Genomic DNA, 17330 nt, shown 5'->3' with positions numbered 1-17330 from the left:
AACCAAACGGAATACCAACAAACAATATTTAAGTATATGGTATAAAACATAATAAAAAAAATCAATGGAAACCATTTTAATCTGTTCTGTTTTTATAAAGATTGTGATGAGCGAAAAGGGAGATCCATTCAAAGCAAATCCAAACGACGAGTAAAAACTTGATAAAATATGGAAAATAGAAGTTAGTACTAACTTTTACGTGAATGGACGAGGATAACAGAGGAATTAATTTTTGATTTCACAAATCTCATAAAAAGGTATATATTGTTCCTGTTATATCACCAACTGGAGTCTGAATACGAAATACGTCCTTGTAATTGAATACGCTTGACACTTGACAAACACGATACTAAAGCGACTAATACATAAAAAGAGAAAACCAGCCTAATACGAAATACATCAAGATTCTGTACCTCATACATAAATCAATCATATATCTAGTCTCTAGATTATCTAGACCTACAACTTACCCTCAGCACAAATCAAGTTCATACCAAACCAAAACGGACCTCAACAAATACTAAACCAATAATAAACCAGCTAAAATCGATAAACCCAACCAGGCAACCGCACACGCTGCCCCTGGAAGACTCATGCTGCCGCTTGAATGATGAGAATGCGATCCGCCCGGATAAATCATACCTGCGCCGCCGCGTGATCGAGCGCCGCCTCCTCCTCCCATGCTGCTACCGCCGCCACCACGTCCTCCGCTGCCGCCGCCGCCACCTACGACAGCTAACTCACGAGTCTTTCCTTGAAGCCCAGCAACGCCTGGCTTGGAGGCATTGAAAGGAAGAGTGTCATGGTTCGTCGCAACCGAGGAAGTTCGTGAGCTCACGGAAAGAAAATTGTGCTGAAGATGAAAGACGAAGAGAATGTACAAAACCAACGATGTTCTTCTCAATCCCATTTTTATATTTTTGTTATGTTCTGTGTCCTCTCTCCTTTTCCTTTTGCTTTCTATATTTATATATTCATTGGGTTTCAATTCTTAACTTTACTTACAGAAAACAAAAAGGGACGCGGGAGAAATAGGACGCGGCAGAAGTGGTTACCACTTTCGACGTAGTCTCAGTGTCTCATTTAGAAGCTGCTCAGAAAACTTTACTAAATATTTTAAATTTATTAAAACCCTTTAATATTCAAACAATAAAGACTTTATGAAGGACTCCACCATGGCATAAAATACGAGTAAAAGCGATGTGAAATATATTAAAGGTAAAAGTGTTTGGAGATGATTCGTGGATAAATAAAACGAAACCATCTAAATTCTTTTTTTAGTTATCTTGAAAATTTTATGGCTATAATAATATTTTGTTTGTCCACTGAGAAATTACTTCAAAAGCAACCAGAAAAATGAGAAAGAAAACAAAGTTTGCCCCTTTGCACGTACGATGGTATTTCATAGTTTACGAAATATTAAAGGATTAATTCATAATAATATAGGTTACCTCTATAAATCACTTACTCGTATTTTGCTCTTTATATTAAAATAGAAAACCTTAAAATGTTCATAATCTTAAAACGTATTTCAATTTTCACACATATATTTTGAAAACTTTGGAAGCATGGGATACAGATGTGTTGAAATTATAATCCATAATCCGATATGAGATTTATTATGATATGCTCGGAAATTCGAATATCAGCGGTGTCTAGATTCGGACAGTGAAGTCTCTGGCATGATTTCTAAGATCATGATATAGCTTTTGACGGACATCCAAAACCCCGCTCCACAACTCTTATCCTCCAACGCTACTGCGTGTCTTGAATAACTTTGAAAATGTATTCTATTACCGTAGTTATGAGTGTGTGTGGTGCAACAAATACTTAACCTTTTTATATACCAAGAATAAACATTAATATACGGCCAACAAATACTTAACCTTTCTATACCAAGAATAAACCGGCTAAAACCGATAATACCAACCAACCGACCGCACACCCTGCCACTCGAAGATTCCGGCTGCCGCTTGAACGATGCGATCCACCGGTACCACCACCACCAGCATGAACGGGAACTACACGTCCTCCACCGCTTGATCGGGTTCGACCGCCACCGCCACCGCCTCTTCTTTTGATAACGACAGCTAGCTCCCGAGTCTTTCCTGCAAACCCAATAACGTCTGGCTTTGATGCATTGAAAGGAAGAGTCTCGTGTTTCCTATCAACTGATGAAGCTCGTGAGCTAACTGAAGGAAAATTGTCCTGAAGATGAAGGATGAAGAGAATGTATAAAACCAACGATGTTCTTCCCAATCCCATTTCTCTCGGTTTCTTTTTGTTTTATATCTGTGTCTCTTCACTTTTTCCCTCTACCTATCTATTTATATTAAGGGCCTTGTTTGAATTCTTAACTTGCAGAAACAATAAAAGTGGCCTGAGGAAGAAATAAGACGCGGCACAAGTGGTTGCTTGTTTTGACGTAGTTTCGTCACGAAGCTGCTCAGAAAAATCTTAAGAGAATTGAACGAATGAACGGATCAAATTCGTTTTTGCCATATTTGTAAATTTGTGGGGACAATATTTAGTTTTTGGGCTGGGAAAAAAAAAGGAGGAAATTTAAAAGCTTGGACGCGTGAACAGTTTGACTTACCCCTTTGGGTATAGAGCATAGACAAGTGGCTTTGATTTATCGCACTCGCAGTACTGTTCTGTAAATCTGTTGTTTTTTTCTATATAGAAGCAGTATATATCTTCCCCAAATCAGTAACTTCATATCATGTATTTTCTGCAAATCAGTAGCTGTTTAATTTCTTTTTTTCCTAATGTTTTGAAGGATAGTTAAATAAATACAATTACGAATCTGTATACATTATATCAGATCTTACAAACTGTATAATGGAAATTTCGCCGGATAGTTAATATGTATTCATTGTAACACTGATATTAATATATTTTGGATTAAATTGTAACACTTTATAACTTCGAGCTAAGACAGTATCGAACTGCAAGGTGCAAGGTGATATGTGAAAAGGAAAACGGAAGATTTTAAGAAAATCACATGCATTAAATTTTGTAAATAACAAAAAAAAGTAGGACTTACGACTCTTGTCCATGGACAAACACCATCTCTATTCTCAAAAAAAGACTATCCAAAAAGGATCCATAAGAAAACTTGAAACAATGAATCCAATGTAACTCATTCAGATAACCAACTTTAAAGATCTTTTGTTCCTGAATATCTCGTATCGACGGCACTTACGACTCAAAAATATAGACCCAAAACGACTCAGCAAAACCCGAGGCGACCTCAAGCGATCCTCCCCAACCACTTTATATGACTCGACAACACATGTGTAGATAGACAGATAGTGCCAAGACAAAAGCAGACTCCATATGAATGCATCAAAACACTTTGGAGGCTACATTACCTCGCCAGGATTTGCTAGCGTAAATTATGATGCATCTTTAAGTTGAGGGACCAGCCTCTTCAGGTTTCTTTTTATCATCAGCTTTCTCTGGCTCGCTGTTTTTCTTTTCATCTGCTTCCACTTCAGTCTTCACCTTCTCCACAGCTTTCTCCACGGGTTTCTCCTCTGTTTTTGTCTCTTCTACGGTCAACTTCTCAAGAAGACCAGCGGTATCGGAGGCATCTTTGCTCTCTTCTTTCTTTTCTTCAGATTCAGCAACTTCGTTGAACTTTTGCATAAATGCTTTGCAATCTGACATGGAAAATAAGACTTTATTACCATGCATCTCAACAAACACTTGGGATTTACAGCTCAGTAACCATTGCAAATATACACCCTCGGAAAAACAAACAGGAAATCATGTCAAATTAGCTTATCATATTAGTTGCAGCCTAAACAACATGCTTAACTCCCTCAAGATCGATGCAATGTTAGCATAATCTAACAGTAACAATACTTCTTTTGGTAACCCCTGAAGACAATAAGGCATGCCGTGTTACTACCGAGTTTAAAGACACAGTGATGAGAGTGACATACTCAGTGGAAAGGAAAAAACCCAAGCAATTGACAGCTTTGAGTTGAGAACCTCCGAAACAAGTAGCCATATACCAAAGCTAAGTTCAAGATCCTTAGTAATCTAAAGCACGTAAGTCTATGTACTGGGAATAAATAAGGCAAAGCAAACGCAACTTGCATAAATGAAAATGAAACAAGTAGGTAATCAAAATGTGGAGCTTAGTATAAGATATGGCATATGTCAGTCAGTCGCCATATTCATAGAAAAAAAAATGTGGAATGGCAACACAAGTGGTAACAAGATCCAATCTACATGAAAAAATAAAGGTACAGCCCAGAATCGTACTCACTCTCAATTGAAGCAAATCGGATGCAGAAAAGCTCATCCTTAAGTTCCCCATCGGCAAAGTCACGAGCGTGCCATACACAAGACTTTTCATTTCCAACGTGTTCCTGAACAGTCATGCCCGGTTTCACTGCAGAAATTCCGACGAGGGAAGATCAAATAAGTAAACAGTGGCGTAAATACGGATCTAGAGGCAATTCAAGTCACATTAAGTACCCTAAACAGAAATTTTACCGAAGTGATTAGCACAGATCTTCAGAGTTTTCGATTGCCTCATAACGAGACGAATCTTCCCAGTATTTTTATGTTTTAAGAGCTTCACAGTACCCGCTCCTCTCTCCTTCCACTGATTCGCATCCTTGTCGAACCGATATAGCTTCGATTTCCTTCGATTCACAAACAAATTTCAATCAAAAATCTCAAGACATCGCGCAGCAACCGAAGCATAATCCAAGAGCATTCGATCAGATCCAGTTGACATAGATCGCAAAAAACGCAGAGACCAATTTAAGAATACACTTACAGATCGAGGACGGCGTCTTCATCTTCCTCGCCGGTAGTGACGGCAACCTCTTCAAGCCTAACGATCGGAGCGACCTGAGCTCCGGTATCCTCATCCTCGTTAGCTGCGGCCTCTTCCTCGTCTCTGTGCTCGTGCTCGGGTTCGTTGGTCGCCATAGATTCACTTGTTTGCTACAATGCGGCGTATGAGGGAGGGAGAGAGAATTTGGGGGTTTTGCAACATAGAAAAAAGGAGCGACATTTTATAATTGAAAGTTATACCGCGTCGAATTGAAGCTACCAATGGGCCGATTTCTTATATTTGGCCCAGATAAGACCCTGTTATCCCGTTTTTCTAAAATATACAGAAATGGAGAAAATACAATATTTAATGTTGGCAGAATGCATTTAAGCCCCAACCCTAACATGATTATAGTATTTATCCTAATTTTCAATTCTTCATAAATTATATAAATATTTAAATATCAATTATATTAGTTTAAAAATATTATGAGGATACAAATGTTTATTTGAAATGAAAAGCATTTGAACTTTTATAAATTTGTTAGAAAAATTATTGTTACAATTTTAATTTCAAAGAAAAATTAAATGTTTTATCAATAAATTACCTTTATATAATATTTTATGTTATTTTTGGAAATTTGTTTTTGGATTTTGACTACAAAAAAATTATTCTAAAAAAAACTGTTTTGACTTCTTAGACTCATTTTCCAAAAACAGCAACTGTTTTGATACAAAGTACAGCGACTACAGCCTAATCAAAACCATATAATTTTTTTTTCTAGTTGCATACAATTATATTTTGTAATTAAAAAGTTGGTTTAATTTGCAAATGTTTTTGTTTGACCAGAAATAATGTTTTATTTTGTACATTATGTGTGAAGAAGGAATGCAATTTGAATAATAAACTGTTTTCCTTTTATATCAAATGTCAATTTTGAAAAAAAAAATTAAGGCAACTAATTTAAAGGGTTTGAAACTTTTATAAAAACAACAATTCCAAATAGTTTTGTTGTCTGTATTATTTTCCTCAAAATCATATCTTCTCTCCATGTCTCTCCCAGCAAACATTTTCGCATCATTATCAGTCCCATCTGTGGACACATCACCATCATCACTATCGTCTGATAAAAGAGAAAAAAGGATGCGCGTTGATCAAGTTGACCGGATCAGCAAACTTCCGGACCATGTGTTGCTCAAGATCCTTGGGGAATTGTGCACAGAAGAAGCAGTCCAGACAAGTATTTTGTCTAAACGATGGGAAGGTGTTTGGAAGCAAATGCCTTTTCTCAACTTTGATATGAGAAAAACTATTGAGTTTGAAAAATCTGATCTAGCCGATCGTTCTCATGATCATATTGCTCAACTGATAACTAAGGTTATTTTCTTCAGTGTTTAAATTTTATGTTTTTAACTAATTATTTCAAGCTAAAACAGATAACAATATCTCGTGTGAAAATATCATAATGGTATTTTGCGCGCAAAAGTAATAAATAACGATATTAAGCACAAACAAAAAAAAAGTTAATTAATAACTTAAAAATTTATGATCAATAGATTTGAATGTGAGTATAGATTGTACATGTATAAATATTATAGTTAGTGAGAATCTATAAACACATAATCTCTTAAATGGTTGTATGATATAATATATATATATATATATAAGAATTGGCTTTTATTGACAATTTATACCGTATATTTGTGTGTGTGTAGTTGTTTTTTTAATCGCAGGTCTTGTATTTCTTTTGAAGGTTATAAACAATCACGATGGCTATCTGGATTGCTGCAAAATCAAACATTTCTCAATCCAATCTAAAGACGGTACGGTCGAAACTTGGATCCGAACACTGACTCATGTGAAACACACCAAATATCTCGCACTTTTCAACATTCGTAGTCGTCGTTGGAGACCAGGTCATGTGCTCTACTTGTCCCCAAACACATTCTCCCATCCAGCCCTAATATCACTCTTCCTATTTCGATATGATTTAGAATTTGCACATGCCTTCAACAATTGCCATAATCTCATCACTCTCAGACTTGAGAAAATTTGCGCTGAGGTTGGTGTGTTCAACACAATCCTTGCATCGTGCCCCTCCCTCAAGTGGCTGGTACTAGATATCACGTGGTTCAGCGAACGTGGTTGTTTGAAGATTCATAACAACAATCTAAAGCTCTTGCATCTGGCTTGCACTTATATTGATTGCATTGATGTGTCTGCACCTCTTCTGGAAATCTTCTCTATAAACTGTACTTTTGTTACGAGGGATAATTTCCTGCTTGCAGCCCCTAGAATACTTGAGTTTAGTAAAAACTCTTGGGTTGCAGCAGAATATATGCCTCACATAAGCTACAACATTTCATGCTATGCTCAGGTACAACCACATCCAACAGCATTTACATATATATATATATATTTATAGAGAGAGAGAACAAAAATGGTATTAACATATTGTTTGACAAGTTTAATTTGCTTATATGTCTCGAAGGGGAACCAAAGCAGTGGGCATGAATACACAGTGAGGAGTTATGCTTACTATCTGAGATGTTTTACATCTTTTGCGGTGAATGTCGATTTGATGAATCAGAAAGAAGTTTATATGCTAAAGGAAGTTTTAGATGCGTGGGGTGGAGATGTGAGAAAGCTCGAGATCTTCTTCAAGGTACATTCATTTTATGCTTCAGCTTTAGCTAGATATAGAGTAGTTGATCAATTTTCTCTTCTTTATCACTATTCCTCATAAAACCTGATATGTAACATGATTATTATATGTATGCTCTTGTATATATAGCATAACAATGTTTGTAAGGAAGAAGGTGAATCTTCTAATGACGGAGCACCAAAGAAGAAAGGGGAATATTTCAACCTCAAAGCTGATATCCGCGTAAAAGAAGTGTGGATGTATAACTTCAATGGCTTGAATAAGGGCGAACTTTGGTTAGCTTCACGTTTTGTGATGCAAGGAACGATGTTGAAGAAGTTGATGATCAAGACGTCTTCGATTTATGCAAACAACAAGTTGGAGATAAAAGTGGCAATGGACAAACTAATGGAACTTCCAAAAGGTAACGAGGAGCTAAGTATTGAATTCTACTGAAGGAATTTGGTTGGAATCTAGCCGTTGGTCACATGAATGAAAAATTATCCTTCTATGTAGTAGTCTCTTGATAATGGTTCTGGTGTTGTTTTAATGTTTTGATATTTGGGATTTGGTTTTTATCAATTTGAATATTCTGATTTGCTCCATTGAGTTATTGTTGTGGTCAATATGTTTTCAAAATAATGGACGTATTTCAAAACTAAAGTATTTTGATTTAAAAATATTTCATCATTTTATCTAAATTCACTATCTGTTCGTTATATACAAATGTTATCATTTATAATTGCTTCCAAGAAAAATCTATATGAACTTTGAATGGTTTATTTTTAAGTGTTGGAACTTCACGTAAAGAAGTTTAATTTTGCCATTGCGTCGAAATTTTATTTACAAGTTTGTTTAGGGTTATAACAACACAAGCATCACGTCATTTTTAAAACCATTATTGGAAATATTAGTATTTGTATGATTGTATTTCCCCAGTAACCGAATTGGTGGCAATTGTTTACCATTTTAGTATATATCTTAATATATATATATATATATATAGTAGCATTTTATGTACAACAATAATAAACATTTGCCTACGGGTCATTTTTAAAAAAAATAATTAAAGGGTCTAATTTTTTAATTAAAATTATTAGTTTTCATATATTAGTAAGATAACATTTGTTCATGTAGTATAAATTAAAAGTTAAGAATTTTTTCAATATATTTTTTTATCTAATATTAGATTTAGTTTGAATTTTTTTTAATATAATTTTTTTATCTAATATTAGATTTGGTTGATTTGTAATTTAGATTAAATTACAAACAAAAACTTAAATAATTGGTTCATTTATCAACTTCAAAGAAGTATGATTCGAAAGTTTAGATTAAACCAAATTTTATATCATAGATATTTATTATAGTTTTGTGAATTTAAAAACAATTATGAGAATTATTTATATATGATTGATTTTATATAATTTAGAACGATTTTGGTTATTATTTATTTTATATGAATCATATTGATGTTATATGAATTTTAGACGTTGATAGTTAAATAGAGTCTTTTTTTTAATACTACTTACGTGTTCTAAAATCTTGGGCACGGCTCTGTACAGTACTTAATTTCTATTTTTTTACATTATATCAGAATTATCTTTTTTTTCTTTTTTAAATAATGAATTATCTTCCGTTAAAAAAAAACAAAACCGAAGTCTCTGCAACCCCTTGAGCATCAGAGATGAATAGAAGTCTAAATTAAACTTGTTTAGGTTTCCATCATCCCAAGTAAAAAATTATGGCTTTAGGCCAAAATAAATTCGTGGTTAAAAAAAGGAGCAAATATTTGGAGCAACAGTCCCGAATAAGGACACTCAATCTCACCGCGTAAATGATAGTTTCGTCCGATCCGAATCACATGTAGAGAAACAAACAAACAAAAATCGATGCTGAGATTAAAAGACAACATTTCCAGTTCCTTGTTATTATTATCACGATGATATTGATAACAACAATAAATAATGAGAATAGTTATATCCGCAGACACACTTGTAGAATAAACCATGATTTCCATTAATAAATGTAAAATCATCACTAGTTCATGTGGCGGCGCCGCCGCCGATACCCGGTTTCCCGGCGGTCTATTCGGATACATAGTGACGTCACTTCTCGCCGAGTCATAAGCCACGTCATCGTACGATGTGTTATATTCAGGTTCTGTCATTATAGATTCCGAATATTCCGTCGTTGCCCTTTCCTCTTCCGAAGCGTGGCTTCTAACCTCCACCCAACCATCCGATTCCCAATTTACCCCTCCGGTCGTCGCCAATTTACAAATCCTTGCCCTCCCCGCGATTTCCAAATCGGATCTCCACTCGCTTCTCTCTGCTTCATCCTCTTCCTCTTCTATTTCGAACCCCGAGTTAACCCAGTCGAGTACGCAACGCGGAGATGACTCAGTGAGAAACGAGTCTTGACACTGAGACAGAAATGGATGCTGCAAAAGCTGATCGCAACTCCACCGCTGTTTCGGGTCTCGCTTCAGACACTTTCCCAAGAAATCGCGTCCGTTTTCCGACAGCGTCGCAGGGAAAAGAGGTAACTCGACAGAGAAACCAATTCGACTCAGCGAGTCAATCCCGAGATCTTCCCAAGGAGTTTGACCAGTGAACATCTCGATGACTGTGCAGCCAAGCGACCAGACATCGCTCTCCGGCCCTTGGTACTCTCGTCTGATCACCTCCGGAGCCATCCAAAGAGGACTTCCACGTGGCGTGATCTCAGCCGTCGCCGTCGGGTTTCCGAATCTGATCGCTGAACCGAAATCCGCTAGCTTAATCACGGAGCTCATCCGGCTAACGAGGACGTTCCTCGCCTTGACGTCGCAGTGAACGAATCCCTGCGAGTGGACGTGGCGGAGAGCAGAGACTAGACACGTTGTGTAACGACGGAGAAGAGTCTCGTCGATTCCTCCGGCGGCGTAACTAGCCACGTCGCCTTTTGGAAGAAACTCTAAGTGGAGATTCCGGAACGACGTCGTTCCTTCTCTCGAGACTCCGTCGCCAAGGAACCGCACGATACAAGGGTGAGGCTTGAGTGAGCGGAGGAAGGAGATTTCGTTCTCGAGAGACTCTAACTGAGTGGGTAGACACGTGGCGAGATCCACGGACTTCACGGCGAAAACTCCACCGTCGCTTTTGCTGATCGCCGTGCTAACTGCTCCGAAACAACCTCTTCCGACGCAAGTACCTCTAACCCAAGAAGATGACATCGAAGAAGAAGAAGAAGAAGAAGAAGAAGTGTTTTTAATGCTCTGTTTCTCCATGTGTGCTAACTTTCATGTCATCCTTGTGGAACACGAAGCTATTTATATGTGTTTTTTTTTGAAGCTGTAAAACAGAAAATGTGAACGTGAAATAAAGTTGCAATTGTTTTTTTGTTTCTGACATGGACAATTCTTGTACACTTGTCTTTGTGATTTGTAAAGTCTCGTCTTTTAAAAAAAAAAAAAAAAAAATCCCACGTGGACATGTCATGTACAACACAAACTCTCAAGTCTATCATTAGATTTTTTGGCACAAATTCTCTATCTTGTTCGAATCTATCTACATGTTACCATGTATAAAGATTTATTTCTAAATTTTGGAGTCCATGCATAATTTTACGTTGATCGAATGACTTAGATGCAATAAATCAGAGAAATTAATTTAGTAATTAGAAGAAAATGTCTCATGATGCCACTCATGACACTTGGATACGTTCTCGGGACGTTTGTCAGTAACAACGCACTTGCCCTTCCTCCTTAACCCTTATCCAACAAGAATCAAGTTGCTGTTTGATTTTGTCCACTTTTTTACTCCCCAAAGGATAAATCACTGCCTCTCGCTTCACGCATTCGTTTTCGTTTGTATAACCTCAACATAATTTTTTGGGGTTAAAGTTAAGCAAATGAACAAAACGTGCCAACAGATTTGGAACCCTTGATCTATTGACTTTTTTTGTTGATGTGCTATTCGGTTGACTCACTCTTACATGATCAGACAGGAATATATGGTAGTGACGTACAAATCATTGTCAATTGGATTCATGAATCCAAACCATGTCTGGCCAATCATACGTACAGCTACATCAAATCAAATTAATTTATTTTTTCGTAATTAATTACTACAAATATACGTAAGAAGGTAAGGGTGCACAGTAACATGATATGCACGCATATATAGTAGTAGTAGAGGATATCCGAATAAATATCCGGAATGGTCAAAAGCGGGTAGAGATGAGGGAAGAGGTTGCCGAAAGGGGTAGATTTTAAAAACGGTGGTCCATTTGGAAGCTTACGTGGCATGAAACCGTTGGTTGATGTTCTCCAGTTGTCTGAACACAGATATTGGGAATTGACGTGCTTGATCATCCTCCACGCATAGTTGGAAAATAAATAAAAAAACAAAAAACTAAATTATGTGTCGTTTGGATCATGAAGCATAAGAATTTACTCGAAAACGTTATCCAAAGATATCACGGAGACGAGTTGGATAAAGAAGGTAGAAGAAGACAGAAACGAACTGCTGATTAGTATATTATAGTATTTTCCCGATCTTTGAATTATTCGAAATTATATAAACAAAAAAATCCGCCGCAGGCCCGCAGCGAGCTAATCCATTTGTTTGTTGTTTGTCTGGCAAATCTTTAACCTTCCACGAACGTGAAGTGCTATTTTAACGGTTCACCACTTGTTCAGTATCGTCTTAGGGCAACATATTTTCAATTTTTCTTATATTCTTTTGTGTGAATAAATTACTATAAATGTCCAAACGATAAGATATTATTTGGAGATTTTTGGGCCCCATACCATATTTTCTAAACTACATGTATACGAGAATCCACTTGGAAAACAACCTAAAGACAATGACACTGTACTTAATACCGTACTAAACTTGACTTTCTGTTTTTTTTTTTTTTTTTTTCTATGATCAATTTAATAGCTAATATATTGGTGTACATTAGTGGTGTCCTGTGTTATGTTAAGTACTCATGCGTTTCTACGGATTTTGTGATAAACGTTCAAAACAAAAAGTCATGAGATTTCAACGACAGATAGATGAAATGTTAAATCAATTAAACATCCAAAAAAAAAAAAACCCAATGGTTTACAAAAATTGTTGTGGCATCAAGTTTTGGATTTTTGTTTGTGTACAATAAACATGCTACGATACGGTATATACACAATCACAGAGTTTCCTAACAAATAAAATATCTGAATGAAGTTAAAACACGTCTAAAATTGCTTTCCTATCTCTACATTTATAATTTATCTAACGGTCAGATGAAGCGAGACAGAGGAATTATCATCACACTGATATCGTCTAATGAGCCTCGTGAAACAGAGAGGTCAACGAGCTTCTTACAGGCTAACAATGGCTTCTGCTTATGATTGGTTCCTATGCAGAACGGTCGAGCTATGTCTACTGCCTCCTGGTTACTAACCTTGTCCCATAGACCGTCTGACGCTAAGATCAAGAACTCGTGGTGGGGATTTATTCGGCGAACCTTTGTCTCTGGTTCAGATATTACCCATTGCTTGAGATGAGCATCTCCGATTCCTCTAGATACCGCTAAAGATCCCTGGATTCTCCAAACACTGTGAAATGTATCCACATATCCACCCTGCAACATTATCAATCATAAGTTTCAGAAAAAGGATCTAGAAAAAATCATTTCTTTTTATATGAAGGCAAGAATTCTTACCGAGTTTTCTATTCTGTTCCGTTCATCGTCTCTGGAAGGACGGTGGTCAGAAGTCAGGGCCTCTGCAAAACCTCCAACGCTCAAAACAGCACGGCAGTCACCGGCATTGGCCACCACGAGATTCCCGTCGCTGATCAGAGCCGTGACGCAGCACGAGCCGCCCTTGACGTCATTCTCTTTGAGAAACTCAGAATCAGTCGCTAGGTAACCGCGTTTTACAGCTTCTTCAATCTTTGACTCGTTCCTCTCGCTAACTATCTCTTTTATAATGTTATTACACAAGTTCTTAGCCGCAAACTCAGCCGCTCTTGATCCTCCGTGACCATCGTAGACTCCAAATATCGCCTGAAATTTGAATAAAAAAAAAAAAGCTAACAACGTTTAAGATCCAATAGCTACGTACACTTGTACAACTTCTTTTTATATGATTCACTAATATTTATTAAACAATTGTTTTGTAGAACTTCTAATTTGATTCGAAAATCTAAAATTCCACTTATCTGACACATACCACAAAAGAAATCGATATATATATGTTACATATTCGAATCGCATTTCCTAATAATTAGGCGATGATCAGTGTGAAATTCGAAATAACATAGGAAAATTGATCAGTTACCTGATTGGGATCATTTCGAAGATTGGTGATGGCAGAGAAGCGATCCTCCATAGCTTCTTTCCTTCCTCTCTTGCAATAAACCGAAAACCCATCACCATCCCTCTCCATCTCTCCACTTTCCTCACCCGGCGTCTCTTCATTCACCGAGACCGGAGCTACAATACCCGCCGAAGCCACCGGTATATCAATCCTCGTCGGTCGTTTCCTCTTCAAAACGCTTACCGGCGGCGAATGTCGGTTACAGGCTCCGGGAACAGAGTCCGATCCAGATCCTAATTTAGCCGGCGGTTTCAGTAGGCGGAGACAGAAGGGCGATGTGGGAGACGCAGCGGAAGCAGACGGAGGATTGATATGGGAACGAGATAGTGTTAGGGTTTCATGCGCCGGAAAGATGTTCGACGCTTTGTTGCAGAAAAGAGACGAGGACGGGGCGAACACCGGCGAGTTGCAAACGGCAACGGACAACGACATCGTTTCGTAGAAACTTTGAAATTTTCTGCTGATAGATTTTGTTTTGTGTGTTCGTAGATGATTGTTCGTTATGTGTAATTGAGGTCGTTTGAATTTCTGTTGGTGTCAACGAGAGAGAAAAAGATGAATAAATAGAAGACAAGTCTCCTTTTCTTTCTCCGTGGCCAATCGGTGGTCATTTTGCTTCAAGGTCAAACGTTACCACTATCCTCATCTTTGACTTTTCAAATCACGATTCCACCGCCACAGTCCATTTTTCCGCTTCTTCTTCTTCTTCTTCTTTTTTTCTCAACTCCGCTTTTTGGTACTCTTCCAGTTTTTTTTTTTCTTTTTTGGAAAATTTCAAGGAAAAAAGTCAAGGAAAGTGATTTGTATTTTTTTTGTTCTTCTTTTATTTAGCGTTTAAAAATATGGAAATTTTCCATTCAAAATAAATAAAACCTTCCATGTATGAAAAAAGAATATGATGATTACGTGAATCTCATTAAGTTGCGAGAAAAAGCTTAAAAAATACAAGAAAAACTAAATAAGCAAGCCTTTAAAAAGCAGGCCCGTCGTCAAACAGCCCATAATAGTCGGACCGACATGGATATGGATATTCTAGAACCCGACCCGGTTCTTTTTAATTTCCAGAGGCAGCCTCTTTGTTCATATCGGGGATTGCTAGTTCCTTACTTGTTGACACCTTCTTCGTCTTCTTCTCCTACTTCGGGGTCAGGTTAGATCCTCTTGTCTTTTGTTATATTTTTATACTTTGATTTTGCGTTAATTATAATTTTTTTGTCGGTTTATGATTCTCTGAATTCTTAATGCTTGTGGTATATATGTTTTCTTATCGAGCGGCTCCGTTTTGTTTGAGCTCAAACAGCTTTAATTTTTATCATCTCTGGTCGATTGATGTGTACGTTTTGTAGCGTGAGTTTTGAACTTAAATCGTTTTGTAATTGATTCAGCGAAATTTTGTTTCCCTTGTTTTTTTGAACAAGAAGTATTTTTTTTTTTTGTTTCTTCGTTCACTTCACAATAGATTTACTTTCGTTGCATTGAGTTAGCTAGAATTGGCTTTCAAAGCGTTTCCATTTGAGTGTAACTGTAAATAGAACTGCTGCTTGGTAAGTGTTCGTTGATATTCCTCTGAGAAATAAAAGTGTGAAAAATCAAAATCTTGAAATCTCGTGGTACTAAGCTTTCCTTCATCCATAATTTACACTATGTTCATCCGTTTCTTTTGTCGTGGTATTTAACCTTCTTTCTTTTGCCACCCTTTCTGTCTCATCGTGTAAATGCCATACTTGTGTGGATTTAGTTTTGTATTACATAGCTTTAAGACGAATTTGTGTTGGAACAATGTGCTATACAATGTAACCCGAGGAATCCCCATATCTCTGCCACTTGGTCGTCTGTTCATTTGCAAGTTCAATCATTTACATATTAACATAGTCATCGTTGTTTTGTACATGAGATTTACATGAAGGGAATATTCAGTTTTTTTCATTCTAATTCTGGTGAAGGAGATGCGTGTGTGCTATTACTAGTATTGACAAGTGTTTTCTTTACTTTGTGAACCAATCTTGTAGCAGGTCAAAGAATCTTACTAGAGGAGCAAGAAAGTTGTTTTAGCAGCCATGGCCAAGCATCATCCTGATTTGATCATGTGCCGGAAACAACCAGGCATTGCCATTGGGCGATTGTGCGAGAAATGTGATGGCAAATGCGTAATATGCGATTCCTATGTGCGCCCCTGTACGCTGGTTAGGATTTGTGATGAATGCAACTATGGTTCATTCCAGGGAAGGTGTGTCATATGCGGAGGGGTTGGAATCTCAGATGCTTACTACTGCAAAGAGTGTACACAACAGGAGAAAGATAGAGATGGCTGTCCGAAGATTGTCAATCTTGGGAGTGCCAAAACTGATCTCTTCTATGAACGTAAGAAATATGGATTCAAAAAACGATGATTGTTGATTACTCAGTTATTATCCTAGGCAAGTGTCTGTACTCGTCTGTGTTAAGAGAATTTATCCGATGAAGAGGAGTTTAGGCCTGGATTCGAAGACTATTGTTTGTTGATCTTGTGTCTTATTGTTTAGTCGGACGTGCTATCTTGTTATGGTTGGTTACTGTCTTTAAGTGGTTTTGAGGAATGTGATTGTTCCTCTGCGTCATATCCTCACGAGTCACGACTCACGACAAGCTCTCATCCGAAGAGTTAAATTCTCTGACCTAACAAAGATTCAGAGCCCTACGTTTTTTCGTTCTAAAATGGTAGTAAATATAATTCTTTCACTCAACTTATCGAGAACTTAGTAGGCAATTTTGAAATTGTAAATTCTCACGTTAAAATAGAGAACAAATAACTAGAAACCTAAAGAAATCAGGCTTGCTGATGCATTTTCTTAATTCAACATACAAGTTCACCAAAAAGTCCTTTACACCACAATACCACTTATGAGTTTTTGAGTCGGAACTGATGGGTCGGTGAAATTTTCATCCAACAAATTGATTTCCGATATTAAAATCGTTTTAATGTGAGATAAGTTTTAAATTCTTGTCAATGTCAACTTACAACTAAAGAAAATACGCAATGACTTTACTAAACTATTAGTCTGACGTCGACCAAAAAAAGGATATCATCAGCCATGACATAAAATCCCCACATGATCGTCAGAAATATTCGTTTCTAAAGTTGATCAGGAAACCCCCAAATCCCTTATTTGGAAAAGAAAAACAAAAAAAACACACAATAGACGTTAAAAAACAAAATATACAGACGTTGACTTTTTGTAACGGACGGTGCCTATAAGTCAACGGCCCATGCAACACATGTTCGCTTCGCTTCTGTGTTAACTGTTTAGCTTAACAGTGTGGAATCCACGATTTGTCTGCAATAGTCAACTCATACATCCAATAAGACGATGCCATGTGTTAAACATAAGCTGCTGTTGGGACATCCGAAACAGGTCCTGCGTTTCGATTTTTAATTTTATAGCCAAATTAATTCACTAATATCATTTAGTTAATCGAATTGATCTCCTCAAAGGCTCAAGGAGATAAGTCAGAAGAAAGATTAGACGGAATAAATAATACTGTGGCCATTAAGAAAGTGTTAT

The 17330-nt window shown here is 37.0% G+C and overlaps 7 protein-coding genes across 7 annotated transcripts; 2 read left to right on the top strand and 5 right to left on the bottom strand.

The window, feature by feature from the left end:
• Positions 1-213: 213 nt before the first annotated feature.
• Positions 214-983, bottom strand: LOC18994159 (keratin, type I cytoskeletal 9). The gene has a single exon (XM_006417777.2). It carries the CDS (start codon positions 908-910, stop codon positions 521-523), a length of 390 nt encoding a protein of 129 aa, XP_006417840.1. The 5' UTR covers positions 911-983; the 3' UTR covers positions 214-520.
• A 550-nt stretch (positions 984-1533) lies between these two features.
• Positions 1534-2306, bottom strand: LOC18994158. Its single transcript, XM_006417776.2, has one exon. It carries the CDS (start codon positions 2263-2265, stop codon positions 1891-1893), a length of 375 nt encoding a protein of 124 aa, XP_006417839.1. The 5' UTR covers positions 2266-2306; the 3' UTR covers positions 1534-1890.
• A 683-nt stretch (positions 2307-2989) lies between these two features.
• Positions 2990-5039, bottom strand: LOC18994157 (ran-binding protein 1 homolog a). The gene is made up of 4 exons (XM_006417775.2): positions 4799-5039; positions 4510-4661; positions 4280-4405; positions 2990-3665 (listed from the first exon to the last, which is right to left on the bottom strand). The coding sequence occupies exons 1-4, from the start codon at positions 4951-4953 to the stop codon at positions 3412-3414; spliced, it is 687 nt and encodes a 228-aa protein (XP_006417838.1). The 5' UTR covers positions 4954-5039; the 3' UTR covers positions 2990-3411.
• Positions 5040-5848: 809 nt separating this feature from the next.
• Positions 5849-7898, top strand: LOC18994156 (putative F-box protein At1g67390). Its single transcript, XM_006417774.2, has 4 exons — positions 5849-6175; positions 6552-7175; positions 7290-7463; positions 7593-7898. Exons 1-4 carry the CDS (start codon positions 5849-5851, stop codon positions 7896-7898), a joined length of 1431 nt encoding a protein of 476 aa, XP_006417837.2.
• Positions 7899-9189: 1291 nt separating this feature from the next.
• On the bottom strand, positions 9190-10710 carry LOC18994155 (mitogen-activated protein kinase kinase kinase 18). Its single transcript, XM_006417773.2, has one exon. It carries the CDS (start codon positions 10708-10710, stop codon positions 9190-9192), a length of 1521 nt encoding a protein of 506 aa, XP_006417836.2.
• Positions 10711-12552: 1842 nt separating this feature from the next.
• On the bottom strand, positions 12553-14297 carry LOC18994154 (probable protein phosphatase 2C 2). The gene is made up of 3 exons (XM_006417772.2): positions 13750-14297; positions 13131-13475; positions 12553-13049 (listed from the first exon to the last, which is right to left on the bottom strand). The coding sequence occupies exons 1-3, from the start codon at positions 14218-14220 to the stop codon at positions 12705-12707; spliced, it is 1161 nt and encodes a 386-aa protein (XP_006417835.2). The 5' UTR covers positions 14221-14297; the 3' UTR covers positions 12553-12704.
• A 1504-nt stretch (positions 14298-15801) lies between these two features.
• Positions 15802-16319, top strand: LOC18994153 (PHD finger-like domain-containing protein 5B). Its single transcript, XM_024152687.1, has one exon. It carries the CDS (start codon positions 15846-15848, stop codon positions 16176-16178), a length of 333 nt encoding a protein of 110 aa, XP_024008455.1. The 5' UTR covers positions 15802-15845; the 3' UTR covers positions 16179-16319.
• The last annotated feature ends 1011 nt before the right edge of the window (positions 16320-17330 follow it).

Source organism: Eutrema salsugineum, unplaced genomic scaffold (assembly GCF_000478725.1).
Source record: "Eutrema salsugineum unplaced genomic scaffold, Eutsalg1_0 scaffold_5, whole genome shotgun sequence".
NCBI classification, from domain to species: Eukaryota; Viridiplantae; Streptophyta; class Magnoliopsida; order Brassicales; family Brassicaceae; genus Eutrema; species Eutrema salsugineum.
This window is presented reverse-complemented; position numbering and strand designations above follow the sequence as displayed.

Coding starts and splice junctions, on each gene's coding strand:
- LOC18994155 (XM_006417773.2), bottom strand. CDS start 10,710: ATGGAGAAACAGAGCATTAAAAACACTTCTTCTTCTTCTTCTTCTTCT.
- LOC18994159 (XM_006417777.2), bottom strand. CDS start 910: ATGGGATTGAGAAGAACATCGTTGGTTTTGTACATTCTCTTCGTCTTT.
- LOC18994158 (XM_006417776.2), bottom strand. CDS start 2,265: ATGGGATTGGGAAGAACATCGTTGGTTTTATACATTCTCTTCATCCTT.
- LOC18994153 (XM_024152687.1), top strand. CDS start 15,846: ATGGCCAAGCATCATCCTGATTTGATCATGTGCCGGAAACAACCAGGC.
- LOC18994156 (XM_006417774.2), top strand. CDS start 5,849: ATGTCTCTCCCAGCAAACATTTTCGCATCATTATCAGTCCCATCTGTG. Junction 6,176..6,551: donor TTGCTCAACTGATAACTAAG/GTTATTTTCTTC, acceptor TTTCTTTTGAAG/GTTATAAACAATCACGATGG. Junction 7,176..7,289: donor ACATTTCATGCTATGCTCAG/GTACAACCACAT, acceptor TATGTCTCGAAG/GGGAACCAAAGCAGTGGGCA.
- LOC18994154 (XM_006417772.2), bottom strand. CDS start 14,220: ATGTCGTTGTCCGTTGCCGTTTGCAACTCGCCGGTGTTCGCCCCGTCC. Junction 13,476..13,749: donor TTCGAAATGATCCCAATCAG/GTAACTGATCAA, acceptor TTCAAATTTCAG/GCGATATTTGGAGTCTACGA. Junction 13,050..13,130: donor GGAACAGAATAGAAAACTCG/GTAAGAATTCTT, acceptor ATAATGTTGCAG/GGTGGATATGTGGATACATT.
- LOC18994157 (XM_006417775.2), bottom strand. CDS start 4,953: ATGGCGACCAACGAACCCGAGCACGAGCACAGAGACGAGGAAGAGGCC. Junction 4,662..4,798: donor GAAGACGCCGTCCTCGATCT/GTAAGTGTATTC, acceptor TGTGAATCGAAG/GAAATCGAAGCTATATCGGT. Junction 3,666..4,279: donor CCGATTTGCTTCAATTGAGA/GTGAGTACGATT, acceptor TTTCCATGTCAG/ATTGCAAAGCATTTATGCAA.